This window comes from Sapajus apella, unplaced genomic scaffold (assembly GCF_009761245.1).
Source record: "Sapajus apella isolate SASKATOON/1434 unplaced genomic scaffold, GSC_monkey_1.0 scaffold144, whole genome shotgun sequence".
NCBI classification, from domain to species: domain Eukaryota; kingdom Metazoa; phylum Chordata; class Mammalia; order Primates; family Cebidae; genus Sapajus; species Sapajus apella.
Genome location: NW_022437084.1, coordinates 827,481 through 843,277, shown reverse-complemented (window position 1 = coordinate 843,277; position 15,797 = coordinate 827,481). Strand labels below are relative to the sequence as shown.

The 15,797-nt window shown below is 42.0% G+C and overlaps 1 protein-coding gene across 6 annotated transcripts in view; it reads right to left on the bottom strand.

Moving 5' to 3' along the window:
• Nucleotides 1–6,827: 6,827 nt before the first annotated feature.
• The window catches only part of LOC116540717 (zinc finger protein 577), a 34,700-nt gene continuing 25,730 nt past the window's right edge, over nt 6,828–15,797 (bottom strand). For all 6 annotated transcript variants that reach the window (XM_032264379.1, XM_032264378.1, XM_032264376.1 and 3 more), the window contains one exon: nt 6,828–9,056. In XM_032264379.1, the coding sequence (XP_032120270.1) occupies nt 7,891–9,056 (1,166 nt within the window). In that variant the 3' untranslated portion in view covers nt 6,828–7,890. The remainder of the gene's footprint in view (nt 9,057–15,797) is intronic.

The window sequence follows — 15,797 nt, the reverse complement described above, 5'->3', positions numbered from 1 at the left end:
TTTAATCTAATCCATCACCATATCCCATTGGCTCTATGTCAAAAACATGGACCAAATCTGTGCGTTTCTTTCCTGTCTACTACCACATGACTTCAAACCACCACCATCTGGACCACTACATTAGTTTCCTAATCTTTCTACTTTCACTCTTGCACCATAGCAATCAATTATTTACACAACAGCCAAATTTTTCTAATGTAAATATGATCATGCCCCTCTCTTAACACCCTCCAACAGCTTCCCATTGTGCCAATAATAAAAACATCTGACTCCCAAAACCTCATATTATCTGGCTGTTGCCTGTCCTGCTGATGTTCCTCCTCAAAAGTGTTTCTCCCATCTACTATGATGTTAGTAATTACACTAGTAATATCTTTATTTCTCAAACATACCAAATTCATTCTTATCTCAGAATCTTTGTACTAACTGCTCTCCTGCTTGGAATATTCTTTCTCTTGAACTTCACGTGACCAGTTCACGTAATTCTAATCTCAGCTTAAACATAACCTCCTCAGAATATTTTTGTTTTCTGAGTCCCTAAGATAGCACAGCCTCTCAGGCACTCTCCAGTCTAGTTCATCAACTATTTTAGTTCTTTTCATAGCATTCATCATACCTTTCTGTCAATCACAAAACCACCTCCCTTCTCTCATCCTTCATCTGTCTGAGGGCCTTTGATGGCTCTCTTTTTCTTCACCTATTGCAACAGCCTCCACATTCATCTGTCATTTTTCAGTAAGAGTGTAAAAGAGTGGGTAACCAGAAAATGAGGTCTGAGCCAGATACAGCAGGGTTTGTTAAGCCTGAGTTAAAAGTCTGGTAGCCATTAAAAGATGCAGAGCTCTGTTTTTCTTTTCTTTTTTTATTAATTTATTGAGCCTAAAGCTTAACCATTACTTTCATTTTTATCTTTTTGAGACAAAGTGTCACTCTGTTGCCCAGGCTGGGGTGCAGTGGCACAATCTTGGCTCACTGCAGCCTCCACCCCCTGGGCTCAAGCGATCCTCCTGCCTCAGCCTCCTGAGTAGCTTGGACTAGAGGCACAAGCCACCATGCCTAGCTAACGAACCATAACTTTCAAAGTAAAAATTTGTCATTTTTATGAAGTCCAACTTACTCCTTTTTTACAGATTGTACTATTGGTGTCATGTCAAAGAATTCTTTGCTTAGTTAGCTCTTGGTCCTGGACATTTTTTAATGTTTTCTCCTAAAAATTCAGTAGTTCTGCATTTAACATTTAAATCTATAATCCATCTTTATCTTTTGCAAAGAATGTAAGGCTTAGGTTGAGTTTCTTTTTTGTTATTATTTTTTAATCTCCAATTATGCCAGTACCATTTGTTGAAAACAATATTCTTTATTCATTGACTGTTTTACTTATGTCAAAAGTTAACTGACTATATTGTGTGTGGATCTATTTCTGGACTCTTTTGTGTTCCATTGGTCTGTATGTCTACCCTTCAGCCAATATCACACTGTCTTAATAACTTTAGCTTAAGGCTAGGCGCGGTGGCTCAAGCCTGTAATCCCAGCACTTTGGGAGGCCGAGGCGGGTGGATCACGAGGTCAAGAGATCGAGACCATCCTGGTCAACATGGTGAAACCCCGCCTCTACTAAAAATACAAAAAAATGAGCTGGGCATGGTGGTGCATGCCTGTAATCCCAGCGACTCAGGAGGCTGAGGCAGGAGAATTGCCTGAACCCAGGAGGCGGAGGTTGCGGTGAGCCGAGATCGCGCCATTGCACTCCAGCCTGGGTAACATGAGTGAAACTCCGTCTCAAAAAAAAAAATAAATAAATAAAATAATTTTAGCTTAATAGCAAGTCTTGCTATTAGGAGGCATGAGTACTCCAATGTTGTTCCTTTTCAAAAGTAGTTTGGCTATTTTAGTTACTTTGCCTTTCCATATAAATTTTTAGAATTAGGTTGTTAATGTTTTTTTAATTTGAATCACCTTGAATCTATGGATTTGCTTCAGGAAGAATTGATGTCTTAATCATATTCTGTCTGCAGTACTCTCTTATTCAGTACTAATCTTTGAACTCTGCCTTTTCTTCCCAACTCCCAACTTTATCTTCTCATTTCAAACTCATTTCAAAGAATCTACTGGGCTCTACCTGTGTTTCCCCTAGTGCACTGTGGCCTGCAAACTCTCTCAAGTCAGTAAGCAGAGCAATCACGGGGATCATCTTATTTATTTCCCCTTTTTGGAGATTGCAATGCTATACTATCCATTGTCCAGTGTCGGAAAACCATTCTTTCCCATTTTCCCTAGATTTTCAGTTGTTTAAGGTAGCAGCATAAATCTGGTCTCTTTTTTGCCATCACTGTTGGAAGTAGCTCTGCTGACTGTGTTTTAAAAAGCCATTTTTTCTTCTGTTCATGGAGAGAGTGAGTTATCTGTGAAAGCTAGTTCAGGTACCCAGGCAAGAGATGGCATGGGACTGTATGAGCATGGCAGCACTGGAGGTGATTCTTGGGGCACATAAAATCAGCAAGCACTTGGATTTTGGTTACCAAATGAGAGAAAAATCAATAATAAATTTTAGACTTGGCACTTCATCAAATGAGAGGACAATGGCTCTGATTCCTAAAAGAAAACGAAGAAAGGGGCAGGTCAGGGAATAGAATTGGAGACATTGTTTTCAGAATGTTTAGTTTGTCATGCCTACTGTTTGTGCCCACAGAAATTCCAAGAAGTTGACTTGGTTTTATGAAGCTGTAATTTTGGGAAGGAGTCAGGGCTGATGATGGTTTTAGATTAATGGTTAGGGGTACAGTATATTCTTCTGGTTTTAGTTCACATGTCATAATTGCACATATTTAAGGGATACAGAGTGATGTGTTGATACATGTATACAATGTATAATAGTCAAATCAGGGAAATTAGCATATCCATCACCTAAAACATTTATCATTTCTTTGTGTAGTGAACATTCAAAATCCTCTCTTCTAGCTTTTCGAGAATACACAATAAATTATTTATTTTCTAGTCACTTACAAAGCAAGCAAAAATAGTACTGGAATAGGGGCGGGGTCTTACTATGTCACCCAGGCTAACCTAAAGAACTGTGAGATAATAAATGTGTTGTTTCAAGCTGCTAAATATTTGTGAGAATCTGTTTTGGCATCAACAGAAAATTAATACATTATTGATACCAGAAACATCAGAAACAAGCCACGCATGGTGGTTCACGCCTAATAATCCCAGCACTTTGAGAGGTTAAGGTGGGCAAATCACCTGAGGTAGGAGTTTGAGGCCCCTGGCCAACATGGTGAAACCGCATCTCTACTAAAAATACAAAACTTAGCCAGGTGTGGTGGCACACACCTCGATCCCAGCTACTCAGGCAGCTGAGGCAAGAGAATCACTTGAACCTAAGAGGCAGAGGTTGCAGTGCGCCAGGATCATGCCACTGAACTCCAACCTGGACAACAGAGTGAGATTGTCTCAAAAAAAAAAACAACTATCAGAAACAATTTAAGTACATCATACCTTCCTTCCTTCTTACATATTTATTCACCTGTATTCAAACTTAATGTACTTTGCATGAAGCTACATTTCCTCATTCTACCTTTGTCTGAACCTTGATTTTATGGTTTCTGTTTGGTTTTCCCTAAATTTTTAAATTAGAAATGTGTGTATTTTCATATAATTGTTATTTGTATTAAGCCTTGCAAATCCATTGTAGAGAAAGGCAAAAGTAAGAAACAAAGCCTCATCATGGCTTTTATCATTTTCTTCTGTTCTTAGGAAAAAGCTGTCATTTCTACGGTATGATCTAGCTGTTGGCTTTTCTGATTCTGAACCTTTTGCAAAAGATCTCTTATCAAGAGTAAAGGAGACATTTCAGAGAGGGGCCCAGCTATCAGAATTAACAATTACTAAATTTCCCTCTCTTAATGAAGCACAACTTTTTATTTATTTATTTATTTATTTATTTTTTTTTTTGAGACGGAGTTTCACTCATGTTACCCAGGCTGGAGTGCAATGGCGCGATCTCGGCTCACCGCAGCCTCCGACTCCTGGGTTCAGGCAATTCTTCTGCCCCAGCCTCCTGAGTAGCTGGGATTACAGGCATGTGCCATCATGCCCAGCTAATTTTTTGTATTTTCAGTAGAGACAGGGTTTCACCGTGTTGACCAGGATGGCCTCGATCTCTTGACCTCGTGATCCACCCGCCTCGGTCTCCCAAAGTGCTGGGATTACAGGCTTGAGCCACAGCGCCCGGCCTGAAGCACAACTTTTTAAAAGCACAAAGCTAAGGTTGGAAAAAGCCCTCAGAGGTCAGACTAATCAGGACCAATGAGGAATTTCCAGTCCTCTACCTCCACCCCTAAATATAAACAGAAAAAGGCAATGAGAACCTGGACTATCTTCTCCCTTGCACGGGATCAGAGCCAGGCAACTTCTGGTGGAGGAACTGATAATGGACTTCTGGAAGGTTCTAGAATCTACAGACCCAAGTTCTAAACTGGGAATCAAGACAAAGTGGGTAGAATCTGTAAATCTGTGTACCAGGAGTTGCTAGGTTTTTAAGTCTGCCGAATTTCTTTATACATAAATCATCTTCCCACTTAGAAGTTGAAAAGTTGCTGACTTAGTCCTTAAAGCACTTCACTGTAGACACTGCTCTAGAAGCTTTCTGTTAACACTGATGCAGTTGTTAATACAGCAGTTCTGGATACTCCATAGCACACACCGACACCTACACACCTAGAAATGTTTCATCTGGGGTGTAAAAGGAGAGTCAGCAGAGTAAGGTTAAGTAAGACCCATGCCCTGAGTCCCCTCCCCAGCCTCCAACATGGGATCCATCTGGCCCATGAGAGCAAGAAGAACAAGAACTGCTTCCCACCTCAGCCACACAGCAGGGCAGACTCACCAAGAACCGACTGGGTCTGACCTACCAAAGTCTGCCCCAGGCAAAGCAGAACTGCCAGATGAGCTCAGAATTGATATGCCCAAGGCCAATTGCCTCATAATGCTGCCTAAAGAAGCCCCAGCAAGCACTGGCTAAGGTTCTGTTACCTCTTCAACTGCCTTCAACACCCAGATAGAATTCACTCACGTGGAGAAAAATGGCCAAAGGCACATGTGTACCAGAAACCCCTACTGGGGCTAAACAGTCAAGACATACCAGCCGCTAACTAGAATAAGAGTTGTTAGGCCTCCTAACTGTACTTCCCAGAAACCTCAACAGCCCAGCACAGGTGTCTTAGGCACTGCCCATGCCCAAATTACACTTCCCAGGAAGCTTAGCAGCCCTGCTCAGAAGTCTCAGGTTCCAGAAAAGGCAAAGAGAGGCTAAACACGGGGTAGAAGACACTCCACAAATTCAGCAGTGCTTGCTTCTCCCTCAGAGAACCTGGTCCCAATTGCCTCCTCTGGTCCCTCCCTGGGAGGCTGAACAACCTAGGAGCATTGGCTCCAGTAACTAGACCAAGCTTCATCTCTCCCTTGTTCAGGTGGAGGGGAACCCTCAGTAAATTATAACTTTTATAATTCACTTTATTCAGCCCTCTTGAACATATGGGACATTTATAGCATCTGTTTCCAACATCCTTTCCTGCTATATCAGTGTGTCACTTCTAGGTCTCTGAGTTTTCTTCATGTTACGGGGTTATATTTTCCTGCTTCTTTGCACACCTGTGTAAGTTTTTTGATTGGATGCCACACATGGTCAATTACTGACAGATGGCTTTCTATTTATTAGTCTCTGTCCGGAAAACTGCTAAAAACTTGGAAAGTTTGGCCTTTTTGTAGCTTGTATGTATGTTTTGTGAGGCGGGCTCAAGGCAGCCTTTAATATAGAGCAAATCTGAGCCACCCATAAAAGCAATACTCCTAAGGTCCACTGTAATTCTCCAAATGTTTGGAGGCATTTCCATTCCAGCTGGTGGAAATGCCGATTACTCCCAACCTTGTGTAGCATCCAAGGATTTTTCTGCCTGTTCATTTCCAATAGTTCTTCCTCCAACCTGGGGGTGGTTTCCTCATATACATGTGCTGATTATGACTCAAAGGCTTGTGGGGGAAACAACAGAACTCTCAATTCTGAGTGCAGCTCTTCCCCAGTAATCCAACTCAAGAATTTGGGCCACCTTAAATTCCTCAAACCCAAAACTGTCTCAATTCAGAGAGATGGCTGGGATCTGCTTGGGTTTCTCCTCTCAATGCTGCAGACTGGAAACATTCTCCAGGCACTAAGCTGGGGCAATCCTAAGGCTCATTTCATTGTTTCCTTTCTCTCATGGAAAGTCATCCTGAGTCCTTTACTCCTCAAGGACTGATGAAGTTCACTCATATATTGTGTATCTTTTTTAGATATTTAAGGCAGGAGATTACATACATTAGACATTTATCGTTAAAGAAAAAGGGATTGTTTTGAGTTGACTAAGATTAGTCAGTATCCAGGTTCATTATGTCATATGTATTCCATACTCATAATAAAGTATGTTAGCTTTTTTTTTCTTTCTTAGAAAGAGTCTTATTCTGTCACCCAGGCTGGATTGCAAGTGGCATGATCATTGCTCAGTGCAGCCTAGGACTCCTGGGCTCAGGCAATCCTCTTAACTCAGCCTCCCAAGTAGCTGGGATGATAACCACATACCACTATGTCTAGCTATTATTTATTTATTTATTTATTTGGTAGAGATACAGTCTTGATACATTGCCCAGGGTGGTCTCAAACTCCTGGGCTCAAGTGATCTTCCTGCCTTGGCCTCCCAAAGTGCTGAGATTACAGATGTGAGCAACTGTGCCTGGCCAGGTATGTTGATTTATATAATTTCAGAATAGATACAAATTTATGTTTGACAACATTTCAAGCATCATAAATCTCATGTTCTTATTGGACATTTAGGAGTTATTTTCCAGTGCTGACGTGACTTTAACATTTCAAGAGCATCTATAATGTTCACAGGTAACAACCATAAGATTCTCTGGTTATACAATAAAAATTTTAACATACTTGGATCATAATTATTAAGATAGGGAGATTATCCTGGTTTATCTGGGTTTTCCCAATGTAATCACATGGGTCCTGAAACATGGAAGACGGAGACAGAACATTCAAGTGTGATGAGTGATATAAGACTGACTGGTCACTGCTGGTTTTCAAAGGAGGCCCCAAACCACAGAATTTGGGCAGCTTCTAGAAGCTTGAAGGGCAAGGAAAGACACTCCCCTAGAGCCTCCGAAAAGAAAAGCAGCCCTGTCAACAGCTTGATTTAGCCCTGTGAGATGCATTTGGACTCCAGACCTCCAGAACTGTAGGATAATGATTTTGCGTCACTTTAAGCCATCAAATCTGTGTTAGCTTGGTGCAGCAACCATAAGAAACTAACAGTTTTACTTCCATATTTATTATACTTATAGGTTTTCGTTACATAATACTATTCCTGGGGCTCAAGATGTCATTTATTAAACATGTCCCTCCAAGACTCTCAAGGCATAAAAGTGTGATACATGTGTTAATTTGGTGAGTTTCCATCATGTCTCACTTTCAAGACTTTTTTTCTATAAATTCTCCCATAAAAATTTTACAAAAATGTTTTCCATCTCCATTGCCTCTAAAGTTGTCTGTTTCTTTGACACACGAGGCACAATTTAGCACTAAAAACACCATCACGATCTTTCATAAACATTCCTGCAAGAATTCTTTTGATACCAATTGAGATACCATCTCCAGGTAAGGGCTTCCTCATAACACCTGCATTTCTATCCAACATGATTTCAATGGTGTTTAACAGGTTTAGCTTCTCACAGAAATGTCCTCCACCACCAGTGCCTCCATAATTTCAGCCCTAAATGAGCTATCTGGCATATAATGGTTGGAGGATTCCTGCTAAAGATTTTCCCACCTTTCTGGTATCAGATTTATTCTTATACAGTATCTGTAAGATACAAGATATAATTTATTACTGATGGGGCCACATTTACTTCATTTGCAAGGCTTATTCCCTGTTCGAATTCCTGATTCACTACAAAGGCTTGATTTCTTGGAAAAGGTGGTTCCACAATCACTACATTTCTACCCACTAGGAGCTCACTAATGTTTAACAATGGAGGGGTTCTTGAGGAAGGCATTTCTATATGTACTGTGTTCACAGTGTTTTGCTCTTGTATGAGTTCACTCATGTACGAGGTATGATTCTTGGAAGAAGGTTTCTCCACCTTCAGTGAATTTATGGTTTTCTCTCTTATGTGAGTTTTCTGATGTTTAACGAGGACTGACATGTGGGCAAAGGCTTTGTCACACTCGCTGCATGAATATGGTCTCTCTCCAGTGTGAGTACGCTGATGCTGAATGAGCTTCGACTTGCTTCTAAAGGCTTTTTCACACTCACTACATTCATAAGGTTTCTCTCCTGTATGAATCCGCTGATGTCTGGTCAGGTCTGACTTAAAATAGAAGGTTCTTCCACAATCACTGCATTCATAAGGCTTCTCTCCTGTGTGAAGTCTCTGGTGTGCAATGAGGTATGCCTTCTGGGAAAAGGCTTTCCCACACACACTGCACCCATAGAGTTTCTCTCCAGTATGGGATCGCTGATGTCTATTGAGCAGGCACTTCCGGCTGAAGGCTTTTCCGCATTCACTGCATCTGTAGGGTTTCTCTCCTGTATGGGTTTTCTGATGGACCATGAGCTGTGACTTTCTGGAGAAGGCTTTTCCACATTCACTACATTCATGGGGTTTCTCTCCCGTATGAGTTCTCTGATGCTCAGTGAGCTGAATCTTCCTCATAAATGTTTTCCCACAGTCACCACATCCATGGGGTTTCTCTCCTCTCTCAGTTCTCTGATGTTGAATAAGCTGTGCTTTCCTGGAGAAGGCTCCCCCGCACACACTGCATTCATGTGGTTTCTCTCCTGCATACATTTTTTGATGGTCACTGAGCTGTGATTTAGTGCTACTGGGTTTAACACATCTATGGTATTTAATTCCAGTAAGGGTTTCGTCATGCTTGATATGGAGGCATGATTTCCCATATCCACCAAATGCATCAGAATCTTTTCCTGCATATCTTGTATTCTGGATAACAAAACCTAAATGAGATTGCAAACATTTACAATGTGAGCCAAACTTATTGTGTCTTTATATTAAAGGAACAATACTCTTATATAAATCAAACTTATTTCCAAGGGCAGAACTTTGCGGACATCGTTCTAAATTTTTAAGCTCATTTTGGTTTTCTGGGTACTACTGCATAGGGTCAATCTCTTGTATTTCTTCTAGGAAAAAGAACAGTAAGAACATCCATGATAATTTTTTGTGGAGGTGGCAGAATGCGCAAAAATGCCATGGTTTTGGTTGGCTTTTATAAGATCACAGCCTCAGAGTAATGTACCTCACACTCTGTGAAAAAGGATGATACTATAAAACAGCAAAAGGAAAACACAGCAACTTTATCAACAACAATGGGTACTTTATAATGAGTAAATACAACTTGGGCTGCCTCCCAAAGAGGACCTTGCAAATGGAGACAAAAGTAGAAACAGAAACACATTGCAACTAGAACAAATCGAAAACAGATGGAGGGGATGGATGTATTCACCCAACAAACGCTGAATGTACAGGTATTTGGCATACTACAGTGACTAATAATATATTCTCTGTCTCCATGAACCTGTCATTAGGTAAAAAGAGAGAATCAACAGGTATGCAGAGAAGTAGGAACAGAATGTGAAGAACAGTACAAAGGAAGTAGCTCACATCAGAGGGTAAGAACGAGCAATGTTATGCAAAGAACAAAATAAAGAACATTCCTAGAAAAGAGAACAGCCAGTGTGAAAACCCAGTGGCAGAAAAAACTTAGGTGTCATCAAAAAAATGTAAGAGAGCCGGGCGCGGTGGCTCAAGCCTGTAATCCCAGCACTTTGGGAGGCCGAGGCGGGTGGATCACGAGGTCAAGAGATCGAGACCATCCTGGTCAACATGGTGAAACCCCGTCTCTACTAAAAATACAAAAAATCAGCTGGGCATGGTGGCGTGTGCCTGTAATCCCAGCTACTCAGGAGGCTGAGGCAGGAGAATTGCCTGAACCCAGGAGGCGGAGGTTGCGGTGAGCCGAGATTGCGCCACTGCACTCCAGCCTGGGTAACAAGAGCGAAACCCCGTCCCAAAAAACAAAACAAAACAAAACAAAAAAAAGTAAGAGAAGCTGGTATGCCTGGAATACCCTGAGTTTGAATGAAGTAGAAATACAAAAGTTTGGCAAGGCTGGCAGAATTAACAACATAGAGATTTTGTAGGAAGACTTTGTTAGAAACTGGAATTTATGCTAAGAACAATGGCAGTGAGCCACCAAACACTTTTTGCCAAGAAAACACGTTCCGAATTGACAGTCCCAACATTACTATTCTATGGAGAATCAAATGGAGAGATAAAATTATAGAAAAGAATGCAATGGAGGCGATGGCAGAATTCAGGTGGCTTGATCAGGAATAATTACAATGGAGATGGAGAATTGTGAAAAAGCTAGGACATAGGATGGAGGAGGGAGAGGTAAGATGCACTCCTACAACAAACGTTGCCAGTACAAAGGGAAGAATTGACGATAGCTGCTCAATATGTAGCTTAAACACCTATACGGGTGCTGGTGCCATTTAATAAAATGAGGAAGATTAGGGGCATGGGTTTGCCACTGGGGCGGGGGCATGTTCCATTTAGAGGCCTGTAAAGGCTTGAGATGAATAATACATAATTAAAGAGACCATATCAAGTATACAGATCTATAAGTATGGAGAAAGTTCTAGATATAAGATTACAATTTTAAGTCACAAGTATATAAACATTATTCAAATACTTGGGACTGTGTAGGACTAGATGAGATTCTTTAGGAAGGCTAGACAGAGAAACAGGAGGGCCTAGGACAAAAGCTTCATGCACTTTGAGTCTTAAGAGTTTTGGGAGAGGGGTATGCACAGAGAATTTGAAAAGACCGTCCAGAGACATCAGACTATGTCTGTGCTGACCAAGCAAATAAGCAATGCGGGTTTTAGTAACAAAGGTTTAGAACTGGAAAATCAGAATACAGGATGCACAGCATTTCCTTTCAAGGTCACTGAGGCAAAATACTCAATAATCACCTAGTTACAAAATCTTTCCCCCCTTTTCCAACTGCACAACAAAATCAAATTTTCCTAAAACACCAATTTAGAGCAATACCGTAGTCAACGCTCCAACTTGCTATGTAGACACTGAGATACTGTGATATAATAATAAATACATATTTGGACTTCACCCCTGGTTCCTGGCACAGAGTTCCTACATCCCTTGCAATTTCCTGAGTGATAGGGGTGCCGGGAGCAATTCTAATATTTGGTCTCTGACTCCAGTACCTGACACAGAGCTCCTAAATCCCTTGGAAGTTCCTGGGTAATGAGGGCACATTTTGTTCTAATGAGGCAAATCTTGATGGGCTCCTAGACAGTTTCAAGATGGGGGTTGGTCACATTCTCCAGATAGGGCTGAAGTTTTTGTTTTTTGTTTTTTCTTGAGATGAGTTTTCACTCTGTCGCCCAGGCTGGAGTGCAGTGGCACAATCTCAGCTCACCGCAACCTCTGCCTCCCAGGTTCAAACAATTCTCGAGTCTGAGTCTCCTAAGTAGCTGGGATTACAGGCACCAACAACCATGCCTGGCTAATTTTGTATTTTTAGTAGAGACGGGGTTTCACCATTTTGGCCAAGCTGGTCTCAAACTCCTGACCTCAAGTTATCCACCCACCTTGGCCTTCCACATTGCTGGGATAGCAAGCATGAGCCACCACGCCCAGGACTTTTTTTTTTTTTTGCGACAGTCTTGCTCTGCACAGACTGGAGTGCAGTAGTGCCATCTCAGCTCACTGAAACCTTTGCCTCAGTGATTCTCCTGCCTCAGCTTCCTGAGTAGCTGGGATTATAGGCGTGCACCACCACACCAGACTAATTTTTATATCTTTAGTAGAGATGAGGTTTCGCCATGTTGGCCAGGCTGATCTTCAACCCCTTACCTCAGGTGATCTGCCTGCCTCAGCCTCCCAAAGTGCAGGGATTACAGGCATGAACCCCCATGCCCAGCCAGGCTAGAGATTAATAATCAATCATACCTATGTGACGAAGCCTCCACAAAAATAATTACAAGATAGACTTCAGAGAGCTTCCAGGTTAGTGAGCACTCACATACTGGAAGAGTGATTCACTCCAACTCCCTGAAGTTAGAAACTCCAGTGCTTGGGACCCTTCTAGATCTTGCCCTACACACCTCTTCATCTGGCTGCATCCTTTATCATGGTCTTTGTAATAAATCAGCAAGTGTGTTTCCCAGGATTCTGTAAGCAGTCACAACAGATTATCAAAACTGAGAAGGGGATTGTGGGAACCACCTATTTGTGGTCAAGGCAGAAATGTGGGTAATGTGGGAGTCTGCTACTTATGACTGGTATCTGAAGTCGGAGACAGTCTTGTGAGACTGAGCCCTTAACCTGTGGGGTCTGTACTAACTTCAGGTAGCTCATGTCACAGTGATATTGTGGGACATCCAGCTGGTGTCAAGAGAGTTGGAGAACTGGTTGGTGTGAGGAAAACCCCTACACATTTCGTGTCAGATGTATTCCTTAAGAGGAGAAAAACAATTTTTTCCCTTTACAGGTATGAAACAACCATACAGCATTCAGTATTCCAGATACATATGATTTAAAAAATAGTTCTCTGGATCACCTTCCCTTTTCCCAGGGAAGTGTTACAATCATATTGACTAGTGGAAATTAGTCAATATTAACTATGTCTCCACTCAGTTTAATAATATTCTGTGTCAAATGCAAAACCTTCTGCAATGATGGAAATGTTCTATATCTGTGTTTTCCAATATGGTAGCCACTATGTGTGGCTATTGAGTACTTCAATGTGGCCAGAGTGACTAAAGGACTGAATTTTTGGACCAGGCACAGTGGCTTACACCTGTAATCCCAGCACTTTGGGAGGCCGAGGCGGGCAGATCACTTGAGGACAGGAGTTGGAGACCAGCCTGGCCAACATGATGAAACCTTGTCTCTACTAAAAATACAAAATAAAATTAGCTGGGTGTGGTGATGGGTGCCTGTAATCCCAGCTACTTGGGAAGCTAAGGCAGGAGAATCGCTTGAACCCAGGAGGTGGAGGTTGCAGTGAACCTCTTGGTTGCACTCATGACATTGCACCTCATGACACTGCACTCCAGCCTAGGCGACAGAGCAAGAATCTGTCTCAATAAAAAAAAAAAAAAAAAAAACAAACCTGAATTTTTAATTTTACCTAATTTTAATTAAATTTAAATAACTACATGTAGCCTGTGCCCAATGCATTGGCCAGCATAGACACAGATTATTATCTATATTTGCCATTATAATCTCCTTGATACAGTCATCTCCAAATTTTCTTCTTTCAACTAATATCACATTCTTCCTTAATTTCCATTCCAACATCATCTCTGGCACTCATCAGTTAGACATTCTGAGGAATCAACTCCCCATCCAGGAAAACATTCATCTGCCTTATCTTCTATTCATCCTAGAACCTCAAGTTATACCTTCCTAATATTACAATGACTACCTGACTATCAAGCAAGACTCTCTAGAACTAGCAAAGAAAGATGAAACAGGCCGGGCGCCGTGGTTCACGCCTGTAATCCCAGCACTTTGGGAGGCCAAGGCAGGTGGATCACCTGAGGTCAGGAGTCCAAGACCAGCCTAGCCAACATGGTGAAACCCAGTCTCTACTGAAAATACAAAAATCAGCCAAGCATGGTGATGCGTGCCTGTGATCCCAGCTACTCAGAAGGCTGAGGGAGTAAATCGCTTGAACCTGGGAAGTGGGAGGCGGAGGCTGCAGTGAGTGGAGATCACTCCACTGCACTCCAGCTTGGGAGAGAACAGGACTCTGTCTCAAAAAAAAAAAAAAAAAAAAAAAAAAAGGATAAAACAAAACCAAATTCACACTTTCTAAGCCAACTATTAACATAAAACCCAGAGTAATCAGCGATTTCCTTTCTCATTGTCCCCTACAGGCCAATCTATTGAGCATCTCCCATCTCATCCTCCTATTTCCTACTACAAAGTTTTCTTTATATTGTTATTGACCCATTGATGATGAAGACCTTCCATCATCATTTTTATCCAAAATCCAGCATTCTTCCTGCAAAAAATATTTTATCATGCTTACAAAAACAGTACTTTATTCTCTCTGAAACACATTTTATATGTTTATTTGACACGTTACTGTCTTTGTACTTACTTGACAATTCATTTTGCATAGCCTTGTAATATACCAAAACGCCTTATAATCAAATGCTCATTTTTTTTTTTGAGACAAAGTTTTGCTCTTGTTGCCCAGGCTGGAGTGCAATGCTATGATCTCGGCTCACCGCAACCTCTGCCTCTCGGGTTCAAGCGACTCTCCTGCCTCAGCCTCCCAAGTGGCTGGGATAACAGTCATGCACTTTGCCACCACATCCAGCTAATTTTTTGTATTTTTAGTGGAGACGGGGTTTTTCCAAGTTGTTCAAACTGGTTTTGAACTCCCGATTTCAGGTGATGCGCCTACCTTGGCCTCCCAAAGTGCTGGGATTACAGGGGTGAGCCACCGTGCCCAGCCCAAATGCTCAAAATTTAAAAACTTTACACACCTATGTCCTTCATTACATTGGAGTCTCTCTTGGAGCCTATTAAAATGCTGGCTTTTTAGCTACAGGGTTCCAGGCAGAAATGCCTGCCAACCCTTGTTTACTTCATATGCTCAGGTCACTCCCTGTATCTAACAAATCAGAAGTAGAATCTCAAGAGACACAGCCTGTAGTTTGAAAATACTTTTATGCACATCCATGATTAGAAGACAAAACTGTAAAACCAAAATGAAACAAAATAAAACCTGCACTCAAGAAAGCTGTGATGAATGCATGCAAGCAATTTTGTTAGTGAACTACTATGGAGTACACATTAAGCAGGGACAGTAAAACACAAACCCTTTTCTCAATATGGTAAAAAGAAGCCCGATACCAACCAGTAAAACAATACACACACAAAACAATATATGACCGTTACTAAGTTAGTGCAGCATAGACACAAAGGAGATAGAAGTCAGAAAAGACGGTGGCCGGGTGCAGTGGCTCATGCCTGTAATCCCAGCACTTTGGGAGGCCGAGATGGGTGGATCACCTGAGGTCAGGAGTTTGAGATCAGCCCAGCCAACATGATGAAACCCTGTCTCTACTAAAAATACAAAAAAAAAATTAGCCAGGGGTGGTGGTGGGGGCCTATAATCTCAGCTGCTCGGGAGGCTGAGGCACGAGAATTGCTTGAACCCAGGAGGTGGAGGTTGCAGTGACCTGAGACTGGGCCACTGCACTCCAGCCTGGGCAACAAGAGCAAAACTGTCTCAAAAAAAAAAAAAAAAAAAAAAAAAAAAGGAGGAAACTCCAAATGTACCCTCAAATAGTCAAAAACTATTTCTTGGTAGTAAAACGAGCTGACAGTGAAAGAGAGCAGTATCTGGATGTAAAAATACAACATGAGGCCGGGCGCGGTGGCTCAAGCCTGTAATCCCAGCACTGTGGGAGGCCGAGGCGGGTGGATCACGAGGTCAAGAGATCGAGACCATCCCGGTCAACATGGTGAAACCCCGTCTCTACTAAAAATACAAAAAAATTAGCTGGGCATGGTGGCGCGTGCCTGTAATCCCAGCGACTCAGGAGGCTGGGGCAGGAGAATTGCCTGAACCCGGGAGGCGGAGGTTGCGGTGAGCCGAGATCGCGCCATTGCACTCCAGCCTGGGT